General features: G+C 46.6%; 7 protein-coding genes across 7 annotated transcripts; 3 read left to right on the top strand and 4 right to left on the bottom strand.

The window, feature by feature from the left end:
• Nucleotides 1–270: 270 nt before the first annotated feature.
• On the top strand, nt 271–718 carry F4812DRAFT_454743 (uncharacterized protein; the record flags this gene model as incomplete). Its single annotated transcript, XM_047936693.1, has 2 exons — nt 271–600; nt 707–718. 2 exons carry the CDS (start codon nt 271–273, stop codon nt 716–718), a joined length of 342 nt encoding a protein of 113 aa, XP_047795241.1.
• Nucleotides 719–4,462: 3,744 nt separating this feature from the next.
• On the bottom strand, nt 4,463–5,470 carry F4812DRAFT_31976 (uncharacterized protein). Its single transcript, XM_047931432.1, has one exon. It carries the CDS (start codon nt 5,263–5,265, stop codon nt 4,747–4,749), a length of 519 nt encoding a protein of 172 aa, XP_047795240.1. The 5' UTR covers nt 5,266–5,470; the 3' UTR covers nt 4,463–4,746.
• Nucleotides 5,471–6,257: 787 nt separating this feature from the next.
• On the bottom strand, nt 6,258–7,494 carry F4812DRAFT_410915 (uncharacterized protein). The gene has a single exon (XM_047932572.1). The coding sequence runs from the start codon at nt 7,289–7,291 to the stop codon at nt 6,803–6,805; it is 489 nt and encodes a 162-aa protein (XP_047795239.1). The 5' UTR covers nt 7,292–7,494; the 3' UTR covers nt 6,258–6,802.
• A 2,301-nt stretch (nt 7,495–9,795) lies between these two features.
• F4812DRAFT_454742 (uncharacterized protein) lies at nt 9,796–11,001 on the top strand (the record flags this gene model as incomplete). The annotated part of the gene is made up of 1 exon (XM_047936692.1): nt 9,796–11,001. The coding sequence occupies one exon, from the start codon at nt 9,796–9,798 to the stop codon at nt 10,999–11,001; it is 1,206 nt and encodes a 401-aa protein (XP_047795238.1).
• A 9,255-nt stretch (nt 11,002–20,256) lies between these two features.
• F4812DRAFT_410899 (uncharacterized protein) lies at nt 20,257–21,583 on the top strand. Its single transcript, XM_047932571.1, has one exon. The coding sequence runs from the start codon at nt 20,404–20,406 to the stop codon at nt 21,334–21,336; it is 933 nt and encodes a 310-aa protein (XP_047795237.1). The 5' UTR covers nt 20,257–20,403; the 3' UTR covers nt 21,337–21,583.
• Nucleotides 21,584–21,706: 123 nt separating this feature from the next.
• On the bottom strand, nt 21,707–24,108 carry F4812DRAFT_410898 (nucleotide-diphospho-sugar transferase). Its single transcript, XM_047932570.1, has 4 exons — nt 23,574–24,108; nt 23,453–23,509; nt 22,210–23,379; nt 21,707–22,143 (listed from the first exon to the last, which is right to left on the bottom strand). Exons 1-4 carry the CDS (start codon nt 23,637–23,639, stop codon nt 22,117–22,119), a joined length of 1,320 nt encoding a protein of 439 aa, XP_047795236.1. The 5' UTR covers nt 23,640–24,108; the 3' UTR covers nt 21,707–22,116.
• Nucleotides 23,928–25,773, bottom strand: F4812DRAFT_31926 (proteasome). The gene is made up of 6 exons (XM_047931422.1): nt 25,708–25,773; nt 25,528–25,640; nt 25,426–25,464; nt 25,175–25,359; nt 24,694–25,112; nt 23,928–24,626 (listed from the first exon to the last, which is right to left on the bottom strand). Exons 3-6 carry the CDS (start codon nt 25,447–25,449, stop codon nt 24,499–24,501), a joined length of 756 nt encoding a protein of 251 aa, XP_047795235.1. The 5' UTR covers nt 25,450–25,464; nt 25,528–25,640; nt 25,708–25,773; the 3' UTR covers nt 23,928–24,498.
• Nucleotides 25,774–26,023: the final 250 nt, after the last annotated feature.

Here is a 26,023-nt window from a genome sequence, read left to right as displayed (position 1 = left end):
CGGAAAGGACTAGGTGAAGGAAGCGCATCGGCTCCGTTCTTTCACGACGGGTGATCGTCTTTGGATCATTTAGAGAGGCCTCAATGTGCTCCGTCTTGAAGTATCTGGACGGTAGTGCCTCGCATTTATCGAAACAACCAGACTGTTATACTATAAATAAGCCAATTTACCCCCTAAGTTGTCCAAACATGGTTCGATGCTTGACTGAACCTTATAATAGATAGGTACCCCTTAGAACACGATTGTCCAGTTGAAACAGCTATAACTATCATGGCAGCTTCAGGCGAATCTTACTTTGCAGCCTTTGCACCCCAGCGAAGGCCTTATATTTCTCATGGCTTATCATTTGAAACGGCTTGTTCATACCATACTGAGAATATCTCTAATGCCTCGCGCATTTATGTTGTCGTGTCGAATTCTATTAACAAGACCAACGCCTTCACGACCCTCCAGAAGGTTCTTGGCAGCAAGATTATCGGAACCCGCTACGGCATCTCTCAGCACACGCCTTTAGAGGGTGTACTAGCTCTCACAGATGATCTGAAAGCGAATATCTCAGACCTTATCATCACTCTCGGAGCAACTTCAATCTCTGAGGAGGTCTAGTTAACCCGGCTCTTCGTGGCGAATGGAGTGACAGAGACGTGAAGAGCATAGAAGATCTTCGACAAATGTGTCCCCAATCTCACTAATTTAGTCACTACAGCCGTCGGCGTGAAGCCGGCAACCATCCCAGTCATCAATGTGCCAACGGGCTTATCCGCTGCTGAATTATATTAGTCCTGTATCAACTAGATTCAGCTGATTTTGAGCGCCCCTATCTAGTCTCGTTTATACGAGTGAAATGCATTTTCAAAGGTGTGAACTAGAATAGCACATCTGATCACTTAACGCTTGTGGACGTAGAACACTTCACAGGATAAGTGCGGCGCCATTTACACATGTTTGAGGGTTCACTCAGATCCCATTCACGCCAGTGTCGAAGGACGAATAGTTCTTGGAACACTATAGTATGAGGTTCTCTAACAACACAACGCGAGAAATGATTCACACGCACAACGGAGAAATAAGTCACAGGTGCACTGCCCAGATCAATAAGAATGATTCATCATTATTTCGGTGTGCGTAGCAGAAGGCCGTGGTAAAAGTCTCTACTAAGACGCCGAAGGCTAACATACAGATACCACTCTAATCATTACTCGCCTCGCATAGAAGTCATTGGCTCTAGGATATCCAATAGTTTCCAAAGCATCAATCGGCTGCCTCACGAAACAATCACCACTCATCTATTTTCGTTCCTCGATTGGGCTTGTGTAGCGCCCAAATGTGCCAATAGGAGATATTACTACGTGTGGTGGAGTGTATAATGTCTATCAGCGCACAAATGTAGAGAGAAAAGAGTCATCAGCAAGCTACATAGCAATTGATGCTTTACTGCCCAAGGTTAACATGTAAATTAGAGTGCACAGCCACCTCCAGACCTCCGGCATTTGTGTAAAGTTAGACAACCCAGTGTATCAGCACTGTCGACATCGACGATAGATCATCTGATACCATCGACATCAAGATATCGAGAAGGCTGGGGGGTGTGGTTGTAGGAGTAAGTATCTATTCCATATGACTCACCGTAAACGGGTGTGATAATTCCAGTCATCATCGATTGGTTGTACAAGGCCGGGCTGATGCTGTTTCACCACGACAATTGCCCGACTTACCTACCTACCTAAGTATCTATTTATCTTGGGGTTCAATTTGGGGTTCGATTTGCGAACGGCGAGGCGGGATGCTGTGGCAAACTTGCCTCCCCTGCCGGATTTAGAAATCGTGTAACTAGAGTTGGGGTCTGGATGGCGGTCCGCAGCCTCGCGGGAATTTAGATAGCCGGCGTGAGGCGGGAGGCGGGCAGCAGGCTGAAGTGCGACGCGGGCGTGGGGTAGGACGAGAAATATCGAAGACCGGGAGCTTCTGATAGGCCTGTGTTAGGCGCGTAGCAGCAGGGAACGCGTCGCCGGTACGATAGATAGGTATATATGAAATATGATATTGAGGCTCGTTCTACCGCCGCCTCTTGTCTTCGCCCCATATTGCGTCGCAGCGGAAAAAGGGATGTAGTGGAATAGGTATTGCGCGGCTGCTGCCTGGGTTCGGCACCAACGTGAGTACATCCATGACATCCGAATGGCGAAATTCACCGTTGAGTTGAGCCAATGTTTCAGTAATATCAGTCTACTACAATATAGAACTACGTTTAGCATGGATTAGAGTAGAGCCACTAGGGCTAGGTGGTGGCGGTATTGTGTGGAATACTTTGGGGTTTTCGTCTTGATTTGGTGGGTACCCGAAGTTCGGGTGCTCGCTTCGACGTTCAGCGAATCGAGTCCGTTTGCGGTGAGTCACTGGTTAGACTTTATGAAACTTGATTGATAGACAGGGAGTACGTAGGAGCTAGCGCCTCGCGATAGCCAGTCTCCAACTAGGAGCAAGGACGTCGTAATGCGTATAAAATAACGGTGAAGAGGTTCTGAGCGAGCGATCGTCGGACTTACACACAAACTAAAACTCAACAGCCGCGCCGGAGGTGTGCAACTATTGTTATCTAGATATTCCTTAAATCAGGCGTTTACTATTATTACCTCCGCGTTAGGATGAATCATGATAGCTTGCCCGCCCGCGGACTACTAATCTCCCCGTTACCATCGTGAGTCGTGATTTGCACCAGGGAGCTAGCTGCCTCCCCCTTCGGAAAACATGGATATCCGTGCTCCCGGATGGCATGGCAGAGAATCTATGGTACCGGTGATCCCGCGCAAGCGTAGACAAACGCACAACGGATGGAGTTCGATGGGCGTCGAAATATAGTTGGGCGTATCTGTCACGATTGACAAAGGGCGAAGCGGGAAGCCGTAATCGAAAAGGGCAATGTTCCGGAACGAAGTGGAGCGATATAAAGTCGGGTTTTAGAGAGGTTAATATTTTGTCACATGCCAGGGCCTAGACCTGATAGATATAATAGGACAATATAGCAGCACAGCCACGATGGAAGCGCGCTGTGCTCTGTGCATTCGTCTGGGTTTGAATAGTGACACGTCAACGCACACATACGGCATACCCAGGCTTCTGGGTCGCGGTATCTAGAATTCCCGATAGAAACAGGGTAGGAAAAAAAAAGAAGTGGCCTAAGGCATATATTTTTATGGCCTGTCTCCCGTGCGGCCGTGCTCTGTGATACTTAGAATAATACGCGACGCCGGGCAGTGCGGGAGGCGGTAGCAAATGAGAGGTCAAGGCCGGCGCGCCGTCCCAGTGATTTAGCTAACTCGTATGTATTATTGTCCGTATCGCCTCGTAGGATGATTCCCTTGGTGCTGCGCACGCTTAATGATTTGAATTCCCAAACATAACTTACATAGCATTGGCCAGGCGCGCGAGGGGAGATATGTAGAGGTACCGGCGGCCTTGCCCAACCTTGAAAGGCATTTTGCGATTTGGCAGATAATAACGGCATTCTTATAATCTCGATGTGTGAGACAATGTCGAATCAGGATATCGGAGGCTTACAAGACAATGAAGGAAAGGAGGGCCAGGTGAGCGACGACAGGGATACTATGTATGGATCGAACAACGCATAGCGATAGACAGCAAGATTCATCACAAAATGTTCTGGATAGGGAAAATGACTACCGCCCTGCCGCCTATTTTCCATCACAAAACTAACACGTGCGTTAAAAGCCCTACTTATGGTTGGAGTACCCTCTTTGAAGATTCTAATGGAGGTGTCGCTATAGTCCTAATAGGCTCAAACTTATACCTTTTCTAACCATCGAGTGCCCCTTTGGCGTCGTCTGTGGGTTTGTGGGTTTTATGTATCGAATATTGAATGTCGAATGTCAAATTCGATGGAGAATGGGGAAAGAGAATACAATTCGAAGCCATTAGTATGCATACATTCGCTCCTCTTTTTCGTCTTCTTCCAGAAGGCCGAGAGAGGGGGAGATGGCTGCCATCGCACCAATATCAATTCCACGAGAAAAAAAAATCATTTTTTGTGCACTTCCTTTACGTCACCGAGCCAACTTCGACCGGGGCGGTATCTGCGAGCTGCATGTAAGGCATGGGTAAAAAAGACTCCGAAATATCCTGCAGAGACAGGTTGTCCACTATTCAGTAACAGTCGGTGAGTGGTAGAAATGAGGGGGGATCTGCTTCGTGATCGTGCCAGAGTCGCCTAGGTCATTCGGGTCAGGCCTCTTGTCCTGGTCGAGTTCTGTGTTTGTTTTGTTGAAAACTTGGTGGAGTAAATACGCTATTCAACAAAGTGACCATGATATTGGCTGCTGGGTGCGGAGATAGAAAAAGACTACCATGAAAGAATAGATACATCAGGTGGCTTAAACAGGATGTTGACCTCTAAAGGGCTTCACACATCCCTGCCAGCCCCAATTGGGATATGCACAGCTGCAGGAAGTGTGGTCGATGTGGTCAGTGGTCTTAAGCCGGGTCCCCATTGACCAAACAACTTACAAGGCCCGTTCAGCTTACAGACATTGGACATCATTGCATCCAGAAATTTCTGCTCGCAGGGCATCAGGACATAAACGTACATGACGTCCTACTCGTATGAGTCACATCTGATACTAGGCCGATGGTATCAGAGAATAGGTATCCATCTATGCCGTTCTATCCTATCCCTTCTCTGTGTACTTGATGTACCTTTGGCATGTCTTGCAGTGAAGGGAGTAAAATGAACTATTTGGAAATAAAAAAAATTTTCCCTCCTATGTCGTATCGAGAAATGAGAAGGTGGATTGGCTTATTATCCAAGACCGGGTATGGGACAAAGCAAAAAGAATGCATACCTAACCCTAAAAACCATAAGGGTGCAAACCTATAAAAAAAAAACCAACCAGGGATGGTTAAGGTGTGGCCGGTGAATGTAGCCGTGCACGGGGAGCAGGTAATTTCTGTTCCGTCCATGCTTGCTATGGCATGGGTCAACGGGGCCAAGACGAAAGGAAGACAGACTGGTAAAATCCATGGCGTAGCCTGTGTAAGTCCGTGTTGCCCTTGTAGTCCATAGCCCATGTCCTGTATATGGGTACTTCTACTCATGGCTGCATGGATTCCAACGCATGCTACTGGACTGACCCGCGGCAATGGGTGTAATCTCCGCCGAGTCGATAGCTCCAGAACATCTGCGGCTTGAATCGTGGCCTGGGACAGTCTTGCCCATACTGTATGGAGAATATGAAATCGTAAAAGCACCATTCCCAATTATGGTTGCTTTGCCGGGGAAGAGAAGCATTAGTTACCTGTCAGCCGAACCGGCCCGGGCTCCTAGCTCTTCGAATTAGAGAGCTGAACCTTCTAGAGCAACCGTAGTAAGTTTTATCTGAATCCACTCGATGTACGTATTTGCGATGAGCCGCCAGTCTTTTTCAAGTGGCTTGCTTTGCCGTCGTACGAAGTAGGAACCCTGGGGTAATAATAAGTGCGAGACTGTCACACAGAATCCCACCGTTTCGAATTATTGGTCCATCGCATGACGAAGTGTACCGATCCCAGGAGCAACTCAACTAGACTATTGGTGAAGTTTCTGTTCGGTGGCTGAAAAAGCCGTGTTGTTGTCTTCTCATCTTGTCTTCTCATCGTTGCAAAATGTCTAAGCGCCTCGGTATCACACGTTTGAAGTGATTGTCCTCGGAAGGATCTTCTGCCATGAATGAGCCGGTACGGATGAGTCTCGACTTGGTGTCGATAGGACATAGATAAGATCGGAATTGACTTGAGGCGTTGAGCTGAGGGAATAAGGCCGAAACAGGGTAACTCGTAAACGGGTTTGCCAACCACCCCGAGGTTCCTTGCTTACACCGAAAGGGACATAAGGGTGTGAGGCAGGTCGTGCGTCGTAATACATGGTAACCTACCTACACAGCGGAACACTGAAAAGGAGCAGGACTAGATATGCTTTTGACTACTTAGAAATATTTTTAATATACGATAACTACCTCCTACCTACCTAACTTATTGTGTAGATACCTACCTAGGCAGATAATAGTATCTACACTGTAAGGCGGATAATTTTTGGCGGAATAGAGGCTGACTGTCCTTAAAGAACCAACAATTTACGATTCTGGCTGATCCAGATTGAAGCCGGGGGCGAGTCCGTGCAGAGACAATATCTCAACAGAATTGGTTGTGTACAGTATTGTACAGTAATACACACATACATTCATTCCGTAGACATTTAATAATGCGGTGGCGATTTAACAATTTATAGATCTCAAGTAGGTAAGGTAAGGTAACAGCACGAATATGGTTGTATAGATTGTTTGCTTGTAAAAACAGGCCTCCGACAGGTAGGTAGCTGATCTATACGGAGTATTTCTTTTCACCTAGTTGGCTAAAACCAAATCTTACTTTAGAGATTTAATAAAGCAAGATTAACTATGCGCATATGATGACCGCCAATAACGACTCATATTAGATCTAGGAACGTTCGCAGCTTGTCATCAGCATCATACATACATGACTCCAGAAAGCTTTGATTGGAGAATAGAGGAGGGCCTTATGCTGCGACCTCCCACGTTTTTTTTTAACTCACTTCCTGGTTCTTTTCCCCCGCCATGCACTACCATGCATCCCCCGGGGAGTTGCAGATGACCCTCTTAATAACGAACTATTAGAAGGCTTGCTGGCCCAAATCCATATTGGCGCTCTTATAACGCTAGATGTAAATCGCGCTCGTCGGATGACGCATCGAGAAAGTCCTGGATAGTTCTATTGTGTGGTTACTCGATTTGAATTACTCTTTCTTTTCTCTTATGGCTAGGAAGAGAGTTCGATTTTTCGGGGTCGTATCAAGGATGGAAGCGCCGGATGATACTCTATTTTGGTGTATGGGTGTGTAAGAATCTACAACCCTCCAATCCGATCTACTATGTCCCACGCCACCGAGATAAATAAATCCGGCAAAGATGCGAGTTTGCCGAGGTGGAAGAGGCAAGGAAATAGTCAGCACAGGCGTACGTAGCCTCAAATGTGATTGTATATACACCTTGGTAGTGTAAGTCTTCTCCGTGCGTTCACATTTGTAAGGACGACAATATGAGCAATAATACCTTTTGTATATGATAAATTGACTAATAAGAGGGGCTATCTCTTTGGAGGGCAGGCTATTGTAAAAGGCTAAATCTAGCAAGTGGGGGGGATTGTTACTCTTACAACTATTCTTAGGATGTATCTCTTTTGTAAGAAGGCTGGCGATGACGAGATGGAGTACACACAGTAGCATCGCCTATAGGTATAGGCAAGTATAGCTTAGGTCTAGGAGGTAGGCAAGACACTTTTTGGCTACATGTAGGTAATTCATATGCACAATCGGGCCTAGGCACGTACCCGCTCTTGCCTGCCCACTTCCCCGCGCGGGCACTACTCCAATACTATCGTCTAGTAATACTACAGAATATCCGTCGTACCTCCTCTAGAGAATTACCTAACCATCAATTAACTTATGAACTATGGGAGGTGGGTAGGCAACTGCGTCCCATCTTGTGATCTCGACTTTTACCTATTACATATACCTGTTCGGCACCGCCCGAATCGTAGTCTAAATTTTAACTTCCCTTCTTTCACTTAGGTAACTTATATCACTCAACTTATAAATCTACAACCAGCCAACCCACATGATAATCGCGCAAGATTTGGAAATTGAATCCGTTCTCTCTCACCTATTTCCTCCTTCTCATCGGATCATCTAAATCAATACGCTGGGACAATTGAGGGGGTTAGGCCATTCCACCATTCCACCACACGCCCCTCACTGCTTCGGGCGCATATTTGATTGATCAGTTCGCAAACTGGCCAAAGCTTTCAATTCAAAGCTTCTGTCCCTCCGCATGCTGTTGGCACCCGTTGGAGTCCCGCGGCCGGATTGTTGAATGCCTACATGAACGAGTATCTGAGCATCTGCACTTATTACTCATCTGATGCTGTTTGACAGAGAGGGATCATAGGCTCCTCGGTGTGTCCAATCTGCCAATCTGGAGCATAAGGATCGTGTCACCCGCCACATCTGTCAAACCTGCAATCTTGAATCTACAAGTTGTTTCTCTTTTCCACTAGGATTGATACGGATTTTTCAACACTTTTTTTTTCCTTTGATTCAATCTAACCAAAGGCATTGGAAAAAAAAAAATCATTTACTCGGAATCTAATGCGACCTACATTCTCCTTTACAGAATACTCAAACGAGTAATCTCCCTGATATTCGCTGCATTAATTTCTATTGCGCCTCAATCTCTAAACGAAGGCCTAGGGATCTGAAATCTCTGTTGATGGATCCTTGATAATCCATGAGCTAGATTTTTTTTTTTTTTTTAAAAAAAAAAAGTTTTCTTCACTATTCCTTTTGATACGGTCCATATCGTTGGGATATTGTCGGTGCGCCAAGGACAGGGACTAGGACCAGGACCGAGTCGGAACAAGGAGGCTATAATCACAATTTCGCTAAAGGGCAGGCCGATATCTCGGCAACCCTGGAATCCAGGATCCTCAGAGCATTATTATTCACGAAAAATTTTCAACAGTTTCCATTTTCACCAGGCACGGCCGGACTCATATCTATTACAACGAGCCTTTTACTATGGAGAGCTCCGAGTTGCCTGAATTATGATCAAGTGACAGGGGATATCGGAGGAGTTGCGCATTTATTCAAACGTTATCGTAATCGCATTCGCCGCCGAGGAGGATCTCCAGGCTTCGAGCGATATACGACAACTTTTGAAGAGGCGTGGCCTTTATTTATTGCCGCTGGCATTATCAAATCATTCAATGCTGAGCGGACCGATTTGCAGCAACTAGCAGCTGAATTTAATCGCTATTTCGGCACATAGTGGACAACTGAGTGCCTAGGTATCCTGATTGGGTACCAAATCAGAAACAAAGTGCGAGCGGATTTTTGTCAGACGTTGTGGCTGTGTCATTACACCAGACTAAAAATTGTGTGAGAGTGTGTGCATAGAGGGGCATACTGCGCATACACCCGTGTCCTTGACATCTCAACATACACACCCGAGCTGAGTGTACTGTACGTACCGGACTACGCACATACCCAAATCCTGCCAAGGTACCTACCTTTACTTTTAGGCTAGGATTAGGCTTGGTAGGGGCCCCCCCTGTCAATTTTTTTTTCTAGCACCCCTTGCTAGCCCCCCCGACACTTAAAAAAAAAAATTTAAAAAAAAATTGGCCTGGCCGTTGGTTGCTCCAAAATATTTCTGTTATTATTAAACGAGACCACTCGCCTTGCCCAACCACCTCGGACGGTTTACCTCTTCTACCAAGTTTGGCTTTTGCCATATCAACTGACTCATCTTGCTATTACATCCACATTATTTGTATTTGATATTCGTTTTCCCCAAACGAATTTTCCAAACTGGACTTTATAGAACGGTCCAGCTTTTTCCAGCGCTTTCAACATCCGAAGTCGACTACTATCGACTTTGATGCCCAATCCTCCTGGGGGATATAAACACCAGATCTTGACATGTTCTCTCAAAGAAGACGGCTTTCCTCTCCTCTTCCCACCGACCACATACCAAGGTGACAGGTGTCACTTCCTCCAGCGTCACGACACAGGCGCCATATCAGAACAAAATAGAAAAAGCAGCATCGAAATAAACTACGACGACATTTTATTACCATCGAGTCGCATTCGGGGGCGATCATAAATAGAGAAGTTATATTAGCGACATTACACAAATTCGGCGACATTACATCACGCAAGACTCAATCAAGATGAGTTACGGGTCGCCTTACGGGACTCCCCATCGAGGAGGCGATGCGGGTTATTATTACGACGTACAGAGCCCCTCACCAACACCTTCTCCACGTCACTACCCATTTTACCAGCGACCGGCTACCGGAGCTCATGTTCGTAATGCTAGCAGCGGCATCCCCGACTACCGACCGTCGACTGCCTTCTCGCCCCGGTACACGAGCACCGGCGAGTATGCCACCGGCCCAAGCCCGAATGTGAGTTCGCGAAAGCACAGTTTCTCAATAGGGTCGCATCATATGCCTCGGCGCGAGCTTCGGACCTCATTCTCATATAATCGGGCCTCTCATGGGGATTCCGACGAGGACGAGATTGTCGAGATCGATGGGTACAGATGCGTGTTGATAGGGGAGTCCAAGAGTCGCAAGCGCAGAGAGTCTTTCTATGCTGCTCCGGGACATGGCACTGATCACTACTACCGTTCGCAGGGCATGCCGTCGTCGTTCTACGAGAAAGAAAGGGCCGAGTACCCCTCCTACGAGGAGCCTCCAGCCCGCTCTGCTACGAGGATCGGTCACCACACCCGTCGCTCTTCATCCACCGCTGTACCCATCCAGCGCCCCGCTACTACACGCCCCTCTAGCTCGCACAAGAAGAAGACTGTTACCTCGGTACCAAAGAAGGCCACCGAGGCGGATGCCCGGAAGCATCGGATCCCCCCTGGATATTCCCTCAAGAACTGGGATCCCGCCGAGGAACCAATCATGCTGTTAGGTAGTGTTTTCGACTCAAACTCATTGGGAAAGTGGATCTACGATTGGACCGTTCACCACCACGGAGCTGCCACTCCCATTGCCGATGTGGCTGGTGAACTATGGGTTCTTCTGATTCAACTCTCTGGCAAGATAAAGCGCGCCGAAGAAGTTGTGCCAGAGGTCAGGACCCAAGCCAATAAGGAGATGATTGAAGATTTTATTGAATCAGGCGAACGCCTGACAGACAAGCTTCGCGTTCTACTTAAGAAATGCGAGGCCCCTATGCTAAGGTCTTCCAAAACCAAGGAAGCATCTCACCTCGGGCAGAATGCCGGAGTGGAGTTCGTCAGGACCATTTTCGGCCGTGAGAGAGAGCTTGAGCGTACCGAGGCTTTTATGCAGCAAGTTCGTCTCTGGAACCTGCGGTTTGATGCAAACTGCGAGGACATTTTGAAGAGGCCCAAGCAATAGATACCCGGACCCCTTGATTTATTTTTTCCCAGCTTATTGCCATCCATTGGATCCAATTTTTCCCCGAGGATGGACCATAACATATTTACTATTAAACCCGATTTGAGGACGGAGGATGGCTTACGCCATCGTGTACAAGTAGAAACTGATTTCCTGTTGGGTCGTATTTCCGGAGTGACACCCTAATACCAGGATTTCCTCTCTTTTTGAGGACGTCTTTCATCTGTCATATTACACACGCCGCAGGGCAAACTAGCATGCATCGAGGGAAGAAGGGCCTGGATTTTCCTGTCTTATCTTTCGTTTTTCCAGAGATACCCCGGACGAAGAGAGGAGAATGCGTGTCTATTGCACACGGCTCACCGCGCAAGCAGTTGACGAGGACACGAGCGATATACCCTGTAGGGACATTATTCGGGAACTCAAAAGTTTGTCTTTGGAGAAGGAATTGTTTTGTTTTTTATTTTTTTTGCGCAACAACATTACGGAACCCATTGAAGGGTATCAAACGGGGTTGGCTATGACCCAACCTCTGAAAGAGAGTTTAATGGCTATTGTTTTATTGATGTTAGCGATGGATTCGTTGACGCCAGCCGAGTTACGTTTGCTTCACCAGTTGGCACCCTGCGCGAATATGAGCGGGCGTTCGGTCGATTACGGTGGCCTCTTTTGCTTTATTGTCGTTTTCGCAGAGATACAATTATAGAAGATCTCTAGCGTGTTCTATTATTGATTGGGATATGGTTGTACTGGCTGGCTGGGAGATACCCCCTTTTCTTCTCATTGTTAGGTAGCTCAAATCTCAGGAAGACAAAAAGACCACTATTGTTATTCTCCCACGTCTACTGTCTCGCATCTTATGAATGGTGATCTTGTCTGAATCGTGATATGATGCTGATATACACAACAAATTTTGATCGCAATACAGTTCCTCATGGGCTTACTTATCCTACATATGGTGTTGTACTTTATGCATGTTCTTGTCCCGCCGTTCGTATGTTTGCATGTGGTATGCATATGCTTGCTGCCGAAATTATTTATGGGTGGAGGTATGCGGTCTTAGATGAGGACCCGTTTGCCAACGTCGTTGCAACATAATATATTCCGTACATGGTAGAGGTCAATTATCGCTATGTGGTAAGCATTGCATCGGTGAATTGTTCTACCTCTGACTCAACAAAGATATGAGAGTTGAAATGATTAGTTAACCGTATAACCCGGTTTTTTTTTTTTTTTTTTTTTTTTTTTTTATGTTTTGCCTCCCTTGGAATGTCTTCCACAGAGTATTCCCGCGCAAGATATCAAACCGTCTTTTCGCCAAGCCAATTTTGTCTTCAATTTTTTCCACCTACTCTGCCACACATTCGGTAATTTTGCGCGTATGTTAGAGGTACTTGTCGTCATCTTCATACGTTACCTTGACTGCCTGATATGAGGAACTAAAAGAAAAAAAAGTGAGAAAGAAAAAAAGATGATGAAGGATGAGTTGCCATGCAATGTCAGCATTCGTTCCTCTGGCGTAATGTAATAATATCTTATTATTATTACAGGTATATACATAGCAGAATCCTTCGAACTTTTTTTTTTTCTTTTATTTTAATTTCGCATATCCTTTTCATTTTAATTTTGTGTGCCGACGGCTTGTTTGGCCGAGATTGGCATACTCCAACCATGCTATGCGGTCTTGGAACACGAACACGAGAATGAGAATGTTGAGGACGCTTTATTATATACATATGATTACCCACCTTCATGCTTATTTTGTTGCTTTAGACACATGCTTTGAATGTAAGGTATGGTAGTAAGGGGTATGTCTGATATTTCCCCAGATTTCCCATATTTAATAAAATACGTCTGACTGTGATGATGATGATATTGTTGTTATTGTTATTCTTCATGATACGAGGGCCGAGACCGACGGCGTGTTAGGGTTCCATCTCTAGGGTTACAGGGCACAGTCTATCACCAATCCTTCCGTCGCATTAATGTCTTCTAGTGCTTCTTACAGGCTCCTTTAGCGACTGAATACCCCTGTCATATCCCATGTCATGTCTTCCATGATAGTTAAGTCCGTATGCGTTCCGCGGTCCAAGCTGCAGGCTGCATGTCAACTTTTTTTTTCTTCCTTCCCTGGTTACATATTATAGTGTACGTAACGCATATAACATACATCAAGTATTGTACATACACGAATTAGACTTTTTACTCCCCTCCGTATGTATATAACATCATGTACTTTGAAAGGCTGGCATCATCATGGCCATCGAACCGGCGGGCCACCAATTGTCTCATTCGCCAGTTTATTTTACCCCTCTTTGCCTGTCTGTTCGAACGAGTTATCGATCGAATGAGCGAGTCTACCACTCATCATTCGAGTCACCAAAGTGAATTGGCTGTTCCAACTTGTCCTTCCGCCATAGTATTTATGTTAGGCACCTACGAATTTGTCCGTAGGGCGCCAACGCGGATCCGCTCATATCCGCACCGCCGGTCGCCCTGGTAGATAGCAGTACGTACGCTACTGGTACTGACACCCTGTAGACCCCCTTTTGGATTGTGTAGGCCCCGGTACGGATTAAGTGTAGGGGTCATTGTAATCGTAAGCGTACGGCGCAGTAGCGCTCAGAGACGGCAAGGGGAGGGGGAGGGAAGGAGCCTGGAGAGAAACTCCTTAGGATTCCGCCGCTTGAGAGGTTACAGTACATGGAATCCACTGCCACGCGAGTATTATGGAATACTACACCTTCTTAGACTAGCTATACTTAACAAGTAATACCTCCAGACTGAGACAATTCATTTCAATTAGCTGTTTAACAGTATTTTCATCCTCCTGCAAGTCATCGTGTAATCGTAATTGTGGCTAGTGAAGCTGAAGTTGATGGTAGACTGGGGACGGGGGGGTTGTGTGTTAAACAACAAAGTACAGGAACATACGCATAATACATTGGATACACATACACATACCTCCCGCCCCATGTGAGACTCGATGTTTATTTGCGTTGGTTTCGTGTTCCAGGCCAAAAAAAAGGCACATTAAAATTATCCCTGGCATGGAAGAATTGGATCACGTATCCAATATCCTCATTGATCGAAATATCTAGCTAGGGATAAAAACAATAACAGAACCGAAGTTGAGTACCTTGCATGCCATATGGGTTTTTATTTCGAACCTATCGGAGGAGGCGGCCGAACATACGGAGCGGATGGACTGCATACCGTATGTACTTTGTTGAAGGGTTATTCGCCGAAGGAATGCAGGTTGGCTGCTCGCCAAAAAGTCAAAGTTATTACATTAGTTAGTTACATGTTATTGCATCCTATCTCTTACAAGCGACCCGAATAAGTAACACAAAAGGAAGCCAACCTCGTCCTATTCCTCGTCAAGTCCCAGCCGCGTCTGTCGCGGCAGTTGGTCGTTTGCATAGTAGGAATATCAGCGACTATTCGCGCGCTGATGTGATCAGATTCGAGTTTTCGTCCATTCAAACCACCCATCCATCTCATACTAAATTTGTGTTCCATTTTGGGGTTTCTTCCACGAGCTGGGGGACCCCTATATGTCCAATCATAGATCAGAATCGCATCCATGTAGAGCGTGCTGAGGCTTCACTAGCCTTCTCACCCCCGGCAGATAGGAGGGCCAAAGTCCCCAAGCAGGATGGTAGAGGAGGTAAATTAGGTCCTATTATTCTACCTATCTGTCATGTCAGCAACGGCAAGGCGCCGTTCTCATTGCGCAGCAGCCGTGCATACATCAGGTCGCATTGGCTTACAACAGAAATAGAAATCATCGAATACTACCCACAGAAACCGGCCAATATGGCACAGTTGTCTTATTCTTTTCGCAGCACAATGGGAATAGAAACTAAAGGAGGATATTCTCACCCACCTACCTTCTAGGTACTCTTTTTTGTCTCACACACATGGACGAATTGAGTTCCGCGTCATCAAGGAGGGGGGGGTTGAAAGGCACAGGGGATCTAGGGGATTTAGGGGATTACGTTCCTAAGTGAGTGAGAATCTGCCATCTCCCTTTCTTGCATTCGGAAACATACCCTTACCATGTAAGATACGATACGATACGATACGTATCGTCTCTCGTAAGGCTTAGTATGCAGCGAACATATGCGCGGTTCCGTAACCTGTATAACACATCGGTCGGCTCTCCTCTCTTCTAACGTCGGATGATAAACAGGCAAGCAAACACAATTTGATCCGGCATTCCTCAATATCCAGATCAATTACCTAGTTCCCGTCTATAACTCGTAATAGTGGTTCTCTCTGGTGCGAGTATTGGCTGTGAAAGCCGTGTACCACACGAGACTGTCGGGCAGACAGCTGGACACGAATTGCCACCACTTGTAATCATTAGATAGACGATTCCATTGGCGTGAGGATAGATTGATTCACTATAGCAAAAACCAGCCCCTTGATATAAGGGGTCCCTTATCTAATTGACGTGTTATACATATATGCAATGTATCCGTGCTGCAATTGACGTGGGCAGGCATGGAATTCCTTACTCGACTTCTCGAAGACTACCTAACTTAGGGCTTAGAGAATACCGGCGTCTATGCAAGTCATTACGTAGTAGAGGGGCTGAGATCCCCCGGCAGCATCACTGAACATCATCATTACCTATATGTAGGTAGGTATGTATGTAGGGTTATAGTCGCACTTGTACAGCCCGCACCGAGACGCGACGACGGGAACCTTAGTGAACCACCTAGGTACCCAACATAGCCTAACCCGAGATTCAACCCATCGTCCTATACTCTTCCTTACTCGCGAATCGCACCAGTAACCAGTCGACCCCCCTTTTTTGCCTGTGTTCATTTATCGATAGGGTAGGGAGTTCAGGACATGCTCATGCCATGCCAACCCAACATAACCCAACCCCTCCCCCCTCCATCTCCAAAGATGAGTCTAGATGTCGAAAATCCCATTCATTTTTAGAACCCCATACATATCGTACATATCGCAAAGTCTCTAAGGCTCCCATCATCATAGGGGAGTGGATGCGATGTACATCTACCTTCCTATACCTATACGTATCGGTCCGAGGTGGGCGTATTACCACGGACGGGTGTGCTCTCTAGCCCCTGAGACTTCCAAATTACCTGTAAGATGCTATAGATATCCCAAGCTGCCATAGAAATCCTAGCTCCTTTCCATGTACGCCCCTAGGTATTACAGCAGGCTACCTCAAGTCTATCATACGTTTGCTCGGCCGCAGACCCCGTGGAAGGGCTGGATATGTAGGTGTAGCATTACTTTTTGCCCTTGAGGTTACTCGTGTTGCCTGCGGTGCGACTCTCACCTAAAAGAGCTTTCGCTGTGTGTCATAGCCTTACTTGACTATAGCGATAGGTACTACCTACCCTACCCTACCCTACCAACCCCTCGTTCAGCCCTTAGTCCACGAGGACAAGTGTAGATCAACATACGCACCTAACCTAAGATGCCTACATATTACTTCCGCCTCACCTAGACAGAAATGAAGTTACGGGGTCCTTTAGCGGCGCTGCCCAATTCCAAGTAAACTTGATATGTCTCTCTCTGTTCGAGCCTGTCCTGTTCGATAGGCGCGTGGGTATATTCGCGTATTGCCACGGGCTAGCTGAAATCGGATACTCGCAGCGTTTTACGTAGCACCCGCCCGGGAACGCGACTCAGTTGGTTTGTCCTCTCTTGCTCTCTCTTTTTCTCTCTCCATCGCAAGATCGCAGGCCGGAGTTCTCTATCGGTTCATGTGCTTCTATGACGTGACGGCTACCGACGGCGAACCTGTTGCATTGGGGAGGTTACGGCGAATAGTTCAGGTCGTTAGTCAAGTCACAGGATCCCACCTGCCAGCTTAAGGCGTCAATTTCCCCCATCCCATCCTATCCTGTTCTCTCATATCCCATCTATCTTCTTGATTTTCGACCCCGTCTTCCTTGGCATAAGCCTGATGTCGCACTTTGGCACTTTGGAATACCTACCTGGTATACCTACACCACCCCAATTTCCCGGTTTATAGCTACCTTACGTTAGGTAAGAGGTAAGGTATGTATACTTGGAAATCAAGAAATAGGAAACTGTACCTAAGGTATACCTCATACCCCAATAATAGTCACAGTCAGCTGAAGGGCTGAAAGGGGGGTGGGACTGCGCCTGAGAGATGCATGCACCGTAACACATGTCTATGTACCTAACCTGGTAGGTAGGTATCTATTCATGTACAAGTCGCCTGTGCCACGGTGGCGGTCCCGGCCCCCCCTTCACGACGTATTCACTAGCTAGCACCCGCGTGGCGACTGGGATCCCCAACTCGGTTCCGCGCCGAGTCTACGGCTTTGGGACACGGAGGTTGCAGGGGTGTCATTACTCCATTTGACTACCTGTATCCTTGCATCCATGTAGTTGCTGATCGATGGGGGTGAGACGGTTATATTCTATAGTGTTGTATATAGCAATCGGGGTCTATAGCAATTCATACCTAGGTAGTCTTACTTTTTATACAGTTACACCTTGTGGTTCTGTCTTTCTATGCTTTATACAGGTGGGGTAGGGTCAATTGGTAGAGAGTATCACGGGTTGTGTTCAATATTCAATATAGAGTGTCCATATATATTCACAGCTTAGGTAGCTTTATAGTTCTAGACGCACATGGTAACACGTGCTTCTTCAAGGACCTGTTTTGATCCAGGTTATATTAATTGGTAGGCACTATGGAGCTATGTCCTTCACGATACTATAGTGGTATATGATATCCGCACTCGAGCGCACGTAACCAGGTCCTCCAATGGCCATAGTCTCTTTGGTAATGGTTCATGCTCGTCCAATTCACTCCATGGATATTGTTTCGAGAGACAGCCACCACGTATGATTCCAAGTCATGTTCTAGAACATTTGGAATATGAATACCTATCGACATGCGTGGTGACCTGTCACGGAGGCCCTTATCTATCACGCTGGTATTTACCGCGTTCTATAATCATACACCTAATCCAAACTATATTATTTTAACTGATAATCTACGGTGTGCTGTATATCACACTCGAGAGTCTAGATCAATTCACCGCCAGGTTTGCTAGATTCGAATAGGATCATAATATTTTCTGGTACCATTGAGCTGCCAGAACTCAATCTAACCCGAAATTTGGTTGACGTACCTACATATGTTATCTATCAGCAGAATAATGCTGCCTGTTTATATCTTACATTTCACTTTACTCTAGTTCTCAATATGTATTGGTTGATATCTGGGTAAGGTGTGCATCACATCCTTAAAAGTCTCATCCTATTATATGCATTGTTTACAAATTGCCTCCTAGGTAAGTAGAGATGTAAGGAACCACCGTAGAAGCAGATAGAGTACGATGAGAAACGTAATAACTCGTCGTAAAATCTAAGCAGAAGTATACATCATCGTTGAAATTCTTGATATTATAGTTATTTATAAGAGTGGTTAACTATATCAACTATAAAAGTGATTCCTTCTCAATGATGCCTAAAACCTAGTATTAATATAGGGTTTACTGCTCGATGTCCTTCGATGTCTCTCATATCTTATACGAAGTTACTTGCTTAAACTGCTCTTTCTACCTACTCCTTAGACGTGAATATCACGCTTTTTCCTTATCACCTTGACAACATCATAGCTATTGTGAAGCATACGATTGATTTGGTTTTATAGATGTAAAATCTTCCGGGATAATGACTTTTCCTTTCTAAGTTCATGGCGCAAAACTTCACAAACTTCGTAGCTTAGTGACGATTAAACCATCTAAGGTACATAACACTTTAGTCTTTTAGGACTTTAGGACAACTACCTACTAAGCTGCAACTAGGTACGAGTGAGACAAGGATTAGGGGTCATTTCTTCAACTCTAAGTACCTATATTTAAAATTGCGACATACTCTTTATTATGACATCCAGATTGTGTGACACATGTAGTTTTTGGTAGGAGAACCACTAAGACTTATGATGAGCAGCCATATAGCTAAAAGGCGTCATATGAATCATATGATAAAGAGACTAAAGGCCTCTAGTCGTGGAGAAAACGCTGCCGAAAATGTTGCTTCGCTGCAAATGTCTAACAGGTTCCCCAGGTTGACGTAGTCTTTAGAGGATAAGATTGGCTGTTAGATGTAAAGCATGCAAATATATATATATATACTAAGTCTTTATGATAGGCCTATATTATAGGATGGACTCGGGAAACACCTAGAACTAACAACGACGGTTTAACAAGGGTATATATAATAAATGGTTAATGCACCCTTGAATGATAACGTATATTCCCTGACCCTAGGGACGGTGTTTGAAGGGTGTGATGGGACGTATCAAACCGGCACTCGGATGCGATGAAGCGTCACTGGATGGACTTGGACCGGGACTTTCTGTTAAGCACCGATATCTTTCTCGAACTTTGTGATTGCTTGTAGGAACCCCTAGACTAGGTTAGGTAGATATATGCTAGGAGCTTGTCTGCTTAAAACTTCTATACGCAAATTGTGCCGTCATCAATACGAAGGAAAGGGGGATTAAGGGATATTTAGCATTGGTTGAAACAATTGATGACGAGGCAGGTGATGGTTGTTTCGCTAAGAGATCGTCGCCGGCGCTAACTCATTGATTCTTTCCGTGACGGCAGCCGTCTGATTTCGTCTAGGATAAAGGCTTGGCTTCTCGCAAGGCTACGGGTATCTTCCAGTTCGGAAATTAGCTGAAATTGTTAACGCGTGGAAGTGAAGTCGGTGGAGAATTTGATACTGCCTAACGTGTGTAGAACTGCACGAAAAAGCCAAGCCAAACGATGCGGCTCGCCAAGAGAGCATTGATACCCTTGGCATTGTGATCTCGTTTCATCTCATCGTCAACCCCGAACTTCCACTCCCACCATAACAAGCTCTAAAGCAATCCAAACTTGGGTTGGGTTGCGACACGGCCCCATAGCAAAGATGTAGATCGCCGGCTGTCGTGTGTCCAATTACCGCTTCTGGGTTTCTAGTTAGCAATACGTTGATATGTACCTAGTATATACTATTGATCTTCCCCCCAAGACTTTGTCCTGCCGTCCCTTTCTTTCTCGATCCAATGTTCCTTGGCGACCCAACACCCATACCTTCAGGACGAGTTGAAGGGTAAAGTTGCTCATCGGCATTCGCGATCCGTCCCCTACCTAGTCGTCGAAGCACGATCTCTCCTCCCCGTCGATCGACTGACTATACTACGCTTGTTAGTCCCTGGAGGAACCACGTGTAGTGTAGTGTAGTATAGTGATAGTAAAAGTTATCAACCGAGCTAAGAACGACAGGAGGACTGCGAGACCGGCTTTACTCGTCTCGACGACAATTCATTCGCTCCTCTCTATTTCTTTATTTCTTTTACGCTTTAATTTTATATTATACACGATGGGCCACAGGTTCCCCAAGACTATCAGCGCAGCGCGCATTGCGACTTTCGTCAGCACCGCCGCCTGGATCCAGGGCGCTAGCGCCAGCGAGGTTTCGCTGCCGGAGGAGGCGCTTAATAACTTTCTACGAAGACATGGTGTTATAAAATCCTCAAGGAGACAGGCGCCTGCGCCCGCACCCGCATCCGAGGGAGAGGAAGATGATGATGATGAAGAAGGGGAAGAAGAGGAGGATGGAGAATCTTCAGTAGATAGCCCTTCGTCGGTAGACTCTTCCTCCTCATCAGGGTCTAGTAGTTCCGGAGACGCGAAAGATGAAAAAGGGGAGAAAAAAGAAGACGATGACGATGATACCCCCAGTTTACCGGAATCACCCCAAGCCGGCGTAGCTCTCGGCGCCGCGGACCATCCCGCAATCGGCACCGTCGAACCCCCGGGGAGTCTCAGCACAGGAGCCCGGGTCGCGATCGGGGTATGGTCAGCGGTCGGTGTGCTCGCAATCCTCGGATTAATATTTTTCTTCTGCCGGCGGCGGCGGCGAGCGCGTATGGCGCAGATGGAGATCAACGCGCTCCGGGACGAGGAACTTGCACAATCACATCAAGAACGCATGTCCCAGATCAGCATGCCGTTACCGCCACCGCCACCGCCCGTACCACCGGTGCCGGTGCCGATGCCGATGCCGGTCATGGAACAAGTACACCTCAGAGGGGCTAGCGATACAGGCGATGCTCGCCCGCCGAGTGGACAGTGGCTAGCGACGCCGCCGTGGCAAGAAGACCCCCCGACGTGGCGGGACTCGCATCCGTGGCGGCAATCCCAGCCCTCGGTTGCCGGCGGCGGCGGCGGTGGGTTCGCAGGTGTCCCCAGGCCGTTATTCGCACCGCCGGTTCTGAACCAAGAAGAATATAGCAGGCGGAACGAGTTTTAAGCGAAAGCTGGCAATCCGAGCGAGAGAAAGAAGTCTCTCGCCGGAAGTCGCCAGGATTGTACATATTTTCCACCTGCCGAAGCGGCACTACTCGTCACTTTATATTCGTTTCGTGGATCGAGTCCACAGTTAGTTGCGACGGCGCACCACTTAGTTCGGTGCTAATATCATTTGTTCTCGCAAATATGCTCTGTTTGCTGACATTGGATGCTGTTGATTTGAAGATAAGCCGGCCATTCTACCGGCCTACTGTGAAAACTGATTTTAATCTCTTTAACTTACAAGTAATGCATTTTTAAGACATGCTAATCTTTGATTTCTTTAATGATTTCAGCTTTTCTACTTGAGGGGATTAGTGACGTGGGACTTGCTGCATAAGAGGTACCTGTTATTTAATACGTTTAAAAGTATATCGACATGGCTGGGTATGCCTGATACATTACCAAATGGTATGCTGGCTTGCATCATGTTATTTCTCACTGCGCTGCGAAGAGCTTGTCACGTTGTAACAACTTATATCGTGGTAATCTGAATCGAGAATCACTGTTCCGCCTGGGCAAAATGCAGAGAAGCCAAAATGACATTGAAAAACAGAAACGTTGCCAATTATATAACGTCTCGACTATCTGACTGGCTGGCTGGCAAGTTGCGCCGAAGGTATCATAGTAGGTTTTTTTTTCTCTTCAAAGCTCTTACACCAAATTGAGAACCGACTGTGCTCTCTGACATCGCAAGGAGAAAGGAGGCCGCAAGTAATTTGCTTTACCACGGTAAACGTCCTCACATGATGACTTCATTAGCGACATCCTATCAGTTTGTTAGCTTGATACCGTATAGAGACTTTGGTATTCGAGATGGATTCGTAGAACATACCCTCTTTAACTCCTTGAAAGGTAGACAGACACAGTTTTGCACGCGCACTTCGTCACCAACCGCGCATTCCTTTCCTAGAATAGTGATACTTTGCACCTTCACACCGTTCTTCACGATGCTGGTGGAATGGCTTGTGACGGGCGTGGGCGTGCCTTCAACACGAGCCCATGCACCAATTCGGCTATTCCACCCGACGATAGAGTATAACACACAAGCGTCATGCTTGATCTCCGCATCCTCAAGAACGATAGACTCCTTTACTCTTGCACCGGGTCCGATGACAGCTCGGGGTCCGATAGAAACATTAGGTCCGAGCTTAGCAGTAGGGTCGACGTGGGCGGAGGGGTGAATGAAGACAGGTGGTATAACGTTAGGGGAAGGCTTCGCAAGTTCGGTCGACCCGGTTTGGTAGGCCTTCTGTAGGTATAGCGCGTTAGCTGGGACGGCAGAGCCAGCCGTCTTGATCTGGCGCCAGAAGTCCTTGGTTTCGTATACGAAGAATTGCTTGCTATCCGCAAGATCGCTAAGGATATCTTGTTCGAGGCGGATGACTTCATTCTTCTTCTCCTCATCTTCGTCGGCCATGAAGCTTGACTCGAGGTTCTCGGACGAGGGATATGACACTAGTCGCGGTCGATCGGTTCTTCGCTTGATAGCGGTCTTGATGCTCGGGAAGATGGCATCGACGCTGAAGAGATAGACACCGCAGTTGATGAGATTCGAGATGTGGCTTTCTGGCTTTTCGACGTAGTGTAACACGCGACGAGAGTGTTGGTCGGATACGATGCAACCAAAGTTGGTGGCAGCATCTTCGCTAACCCGGGTTCCTAGAATGACAGCTTCGGCATCCTTATCGTCGAATATCTTCGCCATCTCGTTGAGAGGGAAAGAACAGCATACGTCCGAGTTGAGGACGAAGATGCGCTCAGGTCGACCCTTGAGGATAGCATCTCGGAAATGGTACAGGCCACCTGCTGTTCCTAGCGCTTGGTATTCTCGTAGGTATTTGATAGGGAGATTGTGAAATTCTGAAGCGGCCTCCTTGATAAAATCCTTAAATACAGATTCATCATAGTAACCAATCATAATAACCTCCTGGATGGAGGGTACTTTCGCAATGGCGGTCAAGCAGTGCCAGATGATGGGATGGCCAGCAACGTCGAACAGAGGCTAGGTATTAAACCATTGTTAATACGGGTTATTATAATTCGATTATAGGAATGATTATTTTATGGATGCAGACCTTTGGGACATCGAGTGACAGAGGACGGAAGCGAGTTCCTCTCGAAGGACCACCAACCTGTAATGAACAAGTTGTTATTAGTTGTAAGTTATCTCTATAAGAGGTGGGGGGGTGCGCATACCAGAATAATAGCTTTGGTACCCGTACCGGGACCATTATGTTTTTCTCGAATCGGAACCTGAAGCATGATGACCGACACAAAGATGTATGTATATAATGCTAAGGCAAGGAATGGAAGTTTGAAGCTTCGAAATGCAACGACAACTGGAAGTCCGCCTAAGACAATATGTTTTTATTTGGCGGGGCAGCGAAGTTTAGTTGCTTGTCTGCTTGTTTAGGCCCCTGACTTGACCTGAAATTCTTACTCCGGTAGGCTATGGTACCTAGGTTCATGCAGCTGTAGAAGCTTGTTGATTGGGTTGATGGAGATTAAGAAAGTGACAGGGATTTGATTAATGGCTTTCATTGATATGCGTGCGACATGTGGAGGCACTAATTGGCTTTTGGATGGTGGAAAGAGGTAGATACCTAGGTACTCTGCCCAACTCAGGTCGGAGGGATCAACATTGTGTCCGATAATAAAGTGCCCGGTACCTCCTACCTCCTAGGTACCTACCTAGGTAACCTTCGGGTACATAGGTACCTAAAGTAATCACATCACTGCTGGTAGAAACAAGCTTCGTACTTGGAACTGTTTTGGCCTTTTGGGTGCCTAGGTAGGTACCTAACCTACCTAACCTCAGGTAGACATGGGAGAGTTACGTGTATGACGGGCATGGCATTTCGAAGAAGTCTTGAGCATTATCTTCTTTCACGTATCTATAACTCGTCCAGGATTACGGAATAAACAGTCCTGGATCAGCTGAAGCTCCCAATACCGCGGTGCACAAAACGGTTGACCCGGACGTGGTATATGTACCTAATCTAAGGTATATAATATACCAACGTCAACTCAGCTGATGTTCCTATCATTTGATATTGATACCTACATGACTAACTCCGGGTGCTTTTAAACCGACGGAAAGTCTATCATCTAGAAATCTCCCTTATTTATCTTCCGCGCTCTCATCCTTTGCGAGGTCATGCTCCTTTAAGAGCGCAGTGATTTCATCCGCGCTCCAAAGCCGGTGGTAGATCTTACCGTCCTTTGTCTGTCCCACCGTTGCGAATTCAACTAGAAAAACCGGTATTAGTATTTGCTACGCACAAGACGCACATTTTCATCATCAGGGAGAACTCACTCTTTTCGCTGCTCAGTTTCGTTGAGTCCATTGTCTTGCTTAGCACCTTAACCGCCATACCACAGGCCTCCTTCAACGTACAATCCTCCTTGTAGTCCTGCTTTAACAAACTTGAAGCGCTTGCATTGTTGGCACCGGCACTTGTCGCCTTCCAACCGCCGTAGTTACCCGAAGGGTTGCTCAGGTAGAGCTGGAATTGTCGCTGGGGATCCCATCCCGCATAGATGAATGACACGCCAAACGGTCGTAGTCCACCGTGTTGAGTATAGCCTTGCTTGAGATCGCACAGTCTTCGCACCAGCTGCTCGCATGGAATGTCTTCGTTGTAGGTTAGGAGGTACCGTTGGGCGGCTTGTCGGGCATAGTTGATGAGGATGTTTGCGTCGGCTGTCATGCCCGCGACTGCACAGATCATGTTGCTGCAACTCGTTAGCCTCTCTACAAGATAACCTAGCAATATTGTTGTAACCCCACTACGCACTCATTCAGGATGTAGAGCTTCTCCGCTGAAGTATCTTGCTCTAACAGCTTCGATGTGACCTTGCGCTCTGCGGCTAAGACGATGCCATCTTTGGCGAGGATTCCGATCGCAGTTCCAGCGTGGGATATGGCTTCTAGCGCATATTCGACCTGATACAGGCGACCTTCAGGCGAGAAGATAGTGGTCTAGTGGAGATGTGAGCTTCTGCGCATAATGTTACTTGGGGATATGTAGGTAGCTTTTAAGCTTACTCGGGAATCGTAGCGGCGAGACATGGTGGGGGATCTGGCCTTTAACAATCAAGAATCAGGAATGAAAATGACTCTTAGCCTTGAATAATAAAATGACTTTACGAAGGCCGGTCTTCAGTTGCTAATAAAAGCCAGGATTGGTGGTGTTGTTTGTATCAGGTATCAAAGCTCTGACGTTGTTGAATGCTGCGAATTGAATTCTGGAAAGGCTGAGGCTATTGAATCAAGGGTTAACAGCTAGGCAAGAGCTCCTACGCGTAAGATAGCAGGGCAGGTACCTACCAACAATACATAGTACAAGAGACGGGACCCGTACCTGTAAGGCTTAGGTACCTAGGTACATATATATTTACGTGCATGTGGCTAGGTGCCTAACCTGAACTTTGAACGGCCTGGCGCCTCAGTTTGACAAATACACTTTTGGAGCTAATGTGGCTGGTGATTGTACGAAATACCTCCACAAACATAAGTGCACGGGGCCATGAGGTACCTAGAATTACCCCACGTACATAACTTTTGAAAGAGCAAAGGTTCATCTCATTAGGTACCACCTACAATTTAGCATTCATAAGGGTGCAATTGATATTTTTATGAAAAG

The sequence above is a fragment of the Daldinia caldariorum genome, assembly GCF_022478825.1.
Source record: "Daldinia caldariorum strain CBS 122874 unplaced genomic scaffold F4812scaffold_1, whole genome shotgun sequence".
Classification (NCBI taxonomy): Eukaryota; Fungi; Ascomycota; class Sordariomycetes; order Xylariales; family Hypoxylaceae; genus Daldinia; species Daldinia caldariorum.
Note: the sequence above shows the minus strand (reverse complement) of the source record. Positions and strands in the feature narration are given on the sequence as shown.

What these genes read in the sequence shown, in the direction of transcription:
- F4812DRAFT_31976 (XM_047931432.1), bottom strand. Translation starts at nt 5,265, where the DNA reads ATGGTGCTTTTACGATTTCATATTCTCCATACAGTATGGGCAAGACTG.
- F4812DRAFT_410915 (XM_047932572.1), bottom strand. Translation starts at nt 7,291, where the DNA reads ATGCTACTGTGTGTACTCCATCTCGTCATCGCCAGCCTTCTTACAAAA.
- F4812DRAFT_410899 (XM_047932571.1), top strand. Translation starts at nt 20,404, where the DNA reads ATGGGCCACAGGTTCCCCAAGACTATCAGCGCAGCGCGCATTGCGACT.
- F4812DRAFT_410898 (XM_047932570.1), bottom strand. Translation starts at nt 23,639, where the DNA reads ATGCTTCAGGTTCCGATTCGAGAAAAACATAATGGTCCCGGTACGGGT. An exon ending in GTACCAAAGCTATTATTCTG is followed by an intron (nt 23,510 to 23,573) that starts GTATGCGCACCC and finishes TGTTCATTACAG; the next exon opens with GTTGGTGGTCCTTCGAGAGG. An exon ending in CTTTCAAGGAGTTAAAGAGG is followed by an intron (nt 22,144 to 22,209) that starts GTATGTTCTACG and finishes ACAAACTGATAG; the next exon opens with GATGTCGCTAATGAAGTCAT.
- F4812DRAFT_31926 (XM_047931422.1), bottom strand. Translation starts at nt 25,449, where the DNA reads ATGTCTCGCCGCTACGATTCCCGA. An exon ending in CTCGCCGCTACGATTCCCGA is followed by an intron (nt 25,360 to 25,425) that starts GTAAGCTTAAAA and finishes CATCTCCACTAG; the next exon opens with ACCACTATCTTCTCGCCTGA. An exon ending in AAGCTCTACATCCTGAATGA is followed by an intron (nt 25,113 to 25,174) that starts GTGCGTAGTGGG and finishes AACGAGTTGCAG; the next exon opens with CAACATGATCTGTGCAGTCG.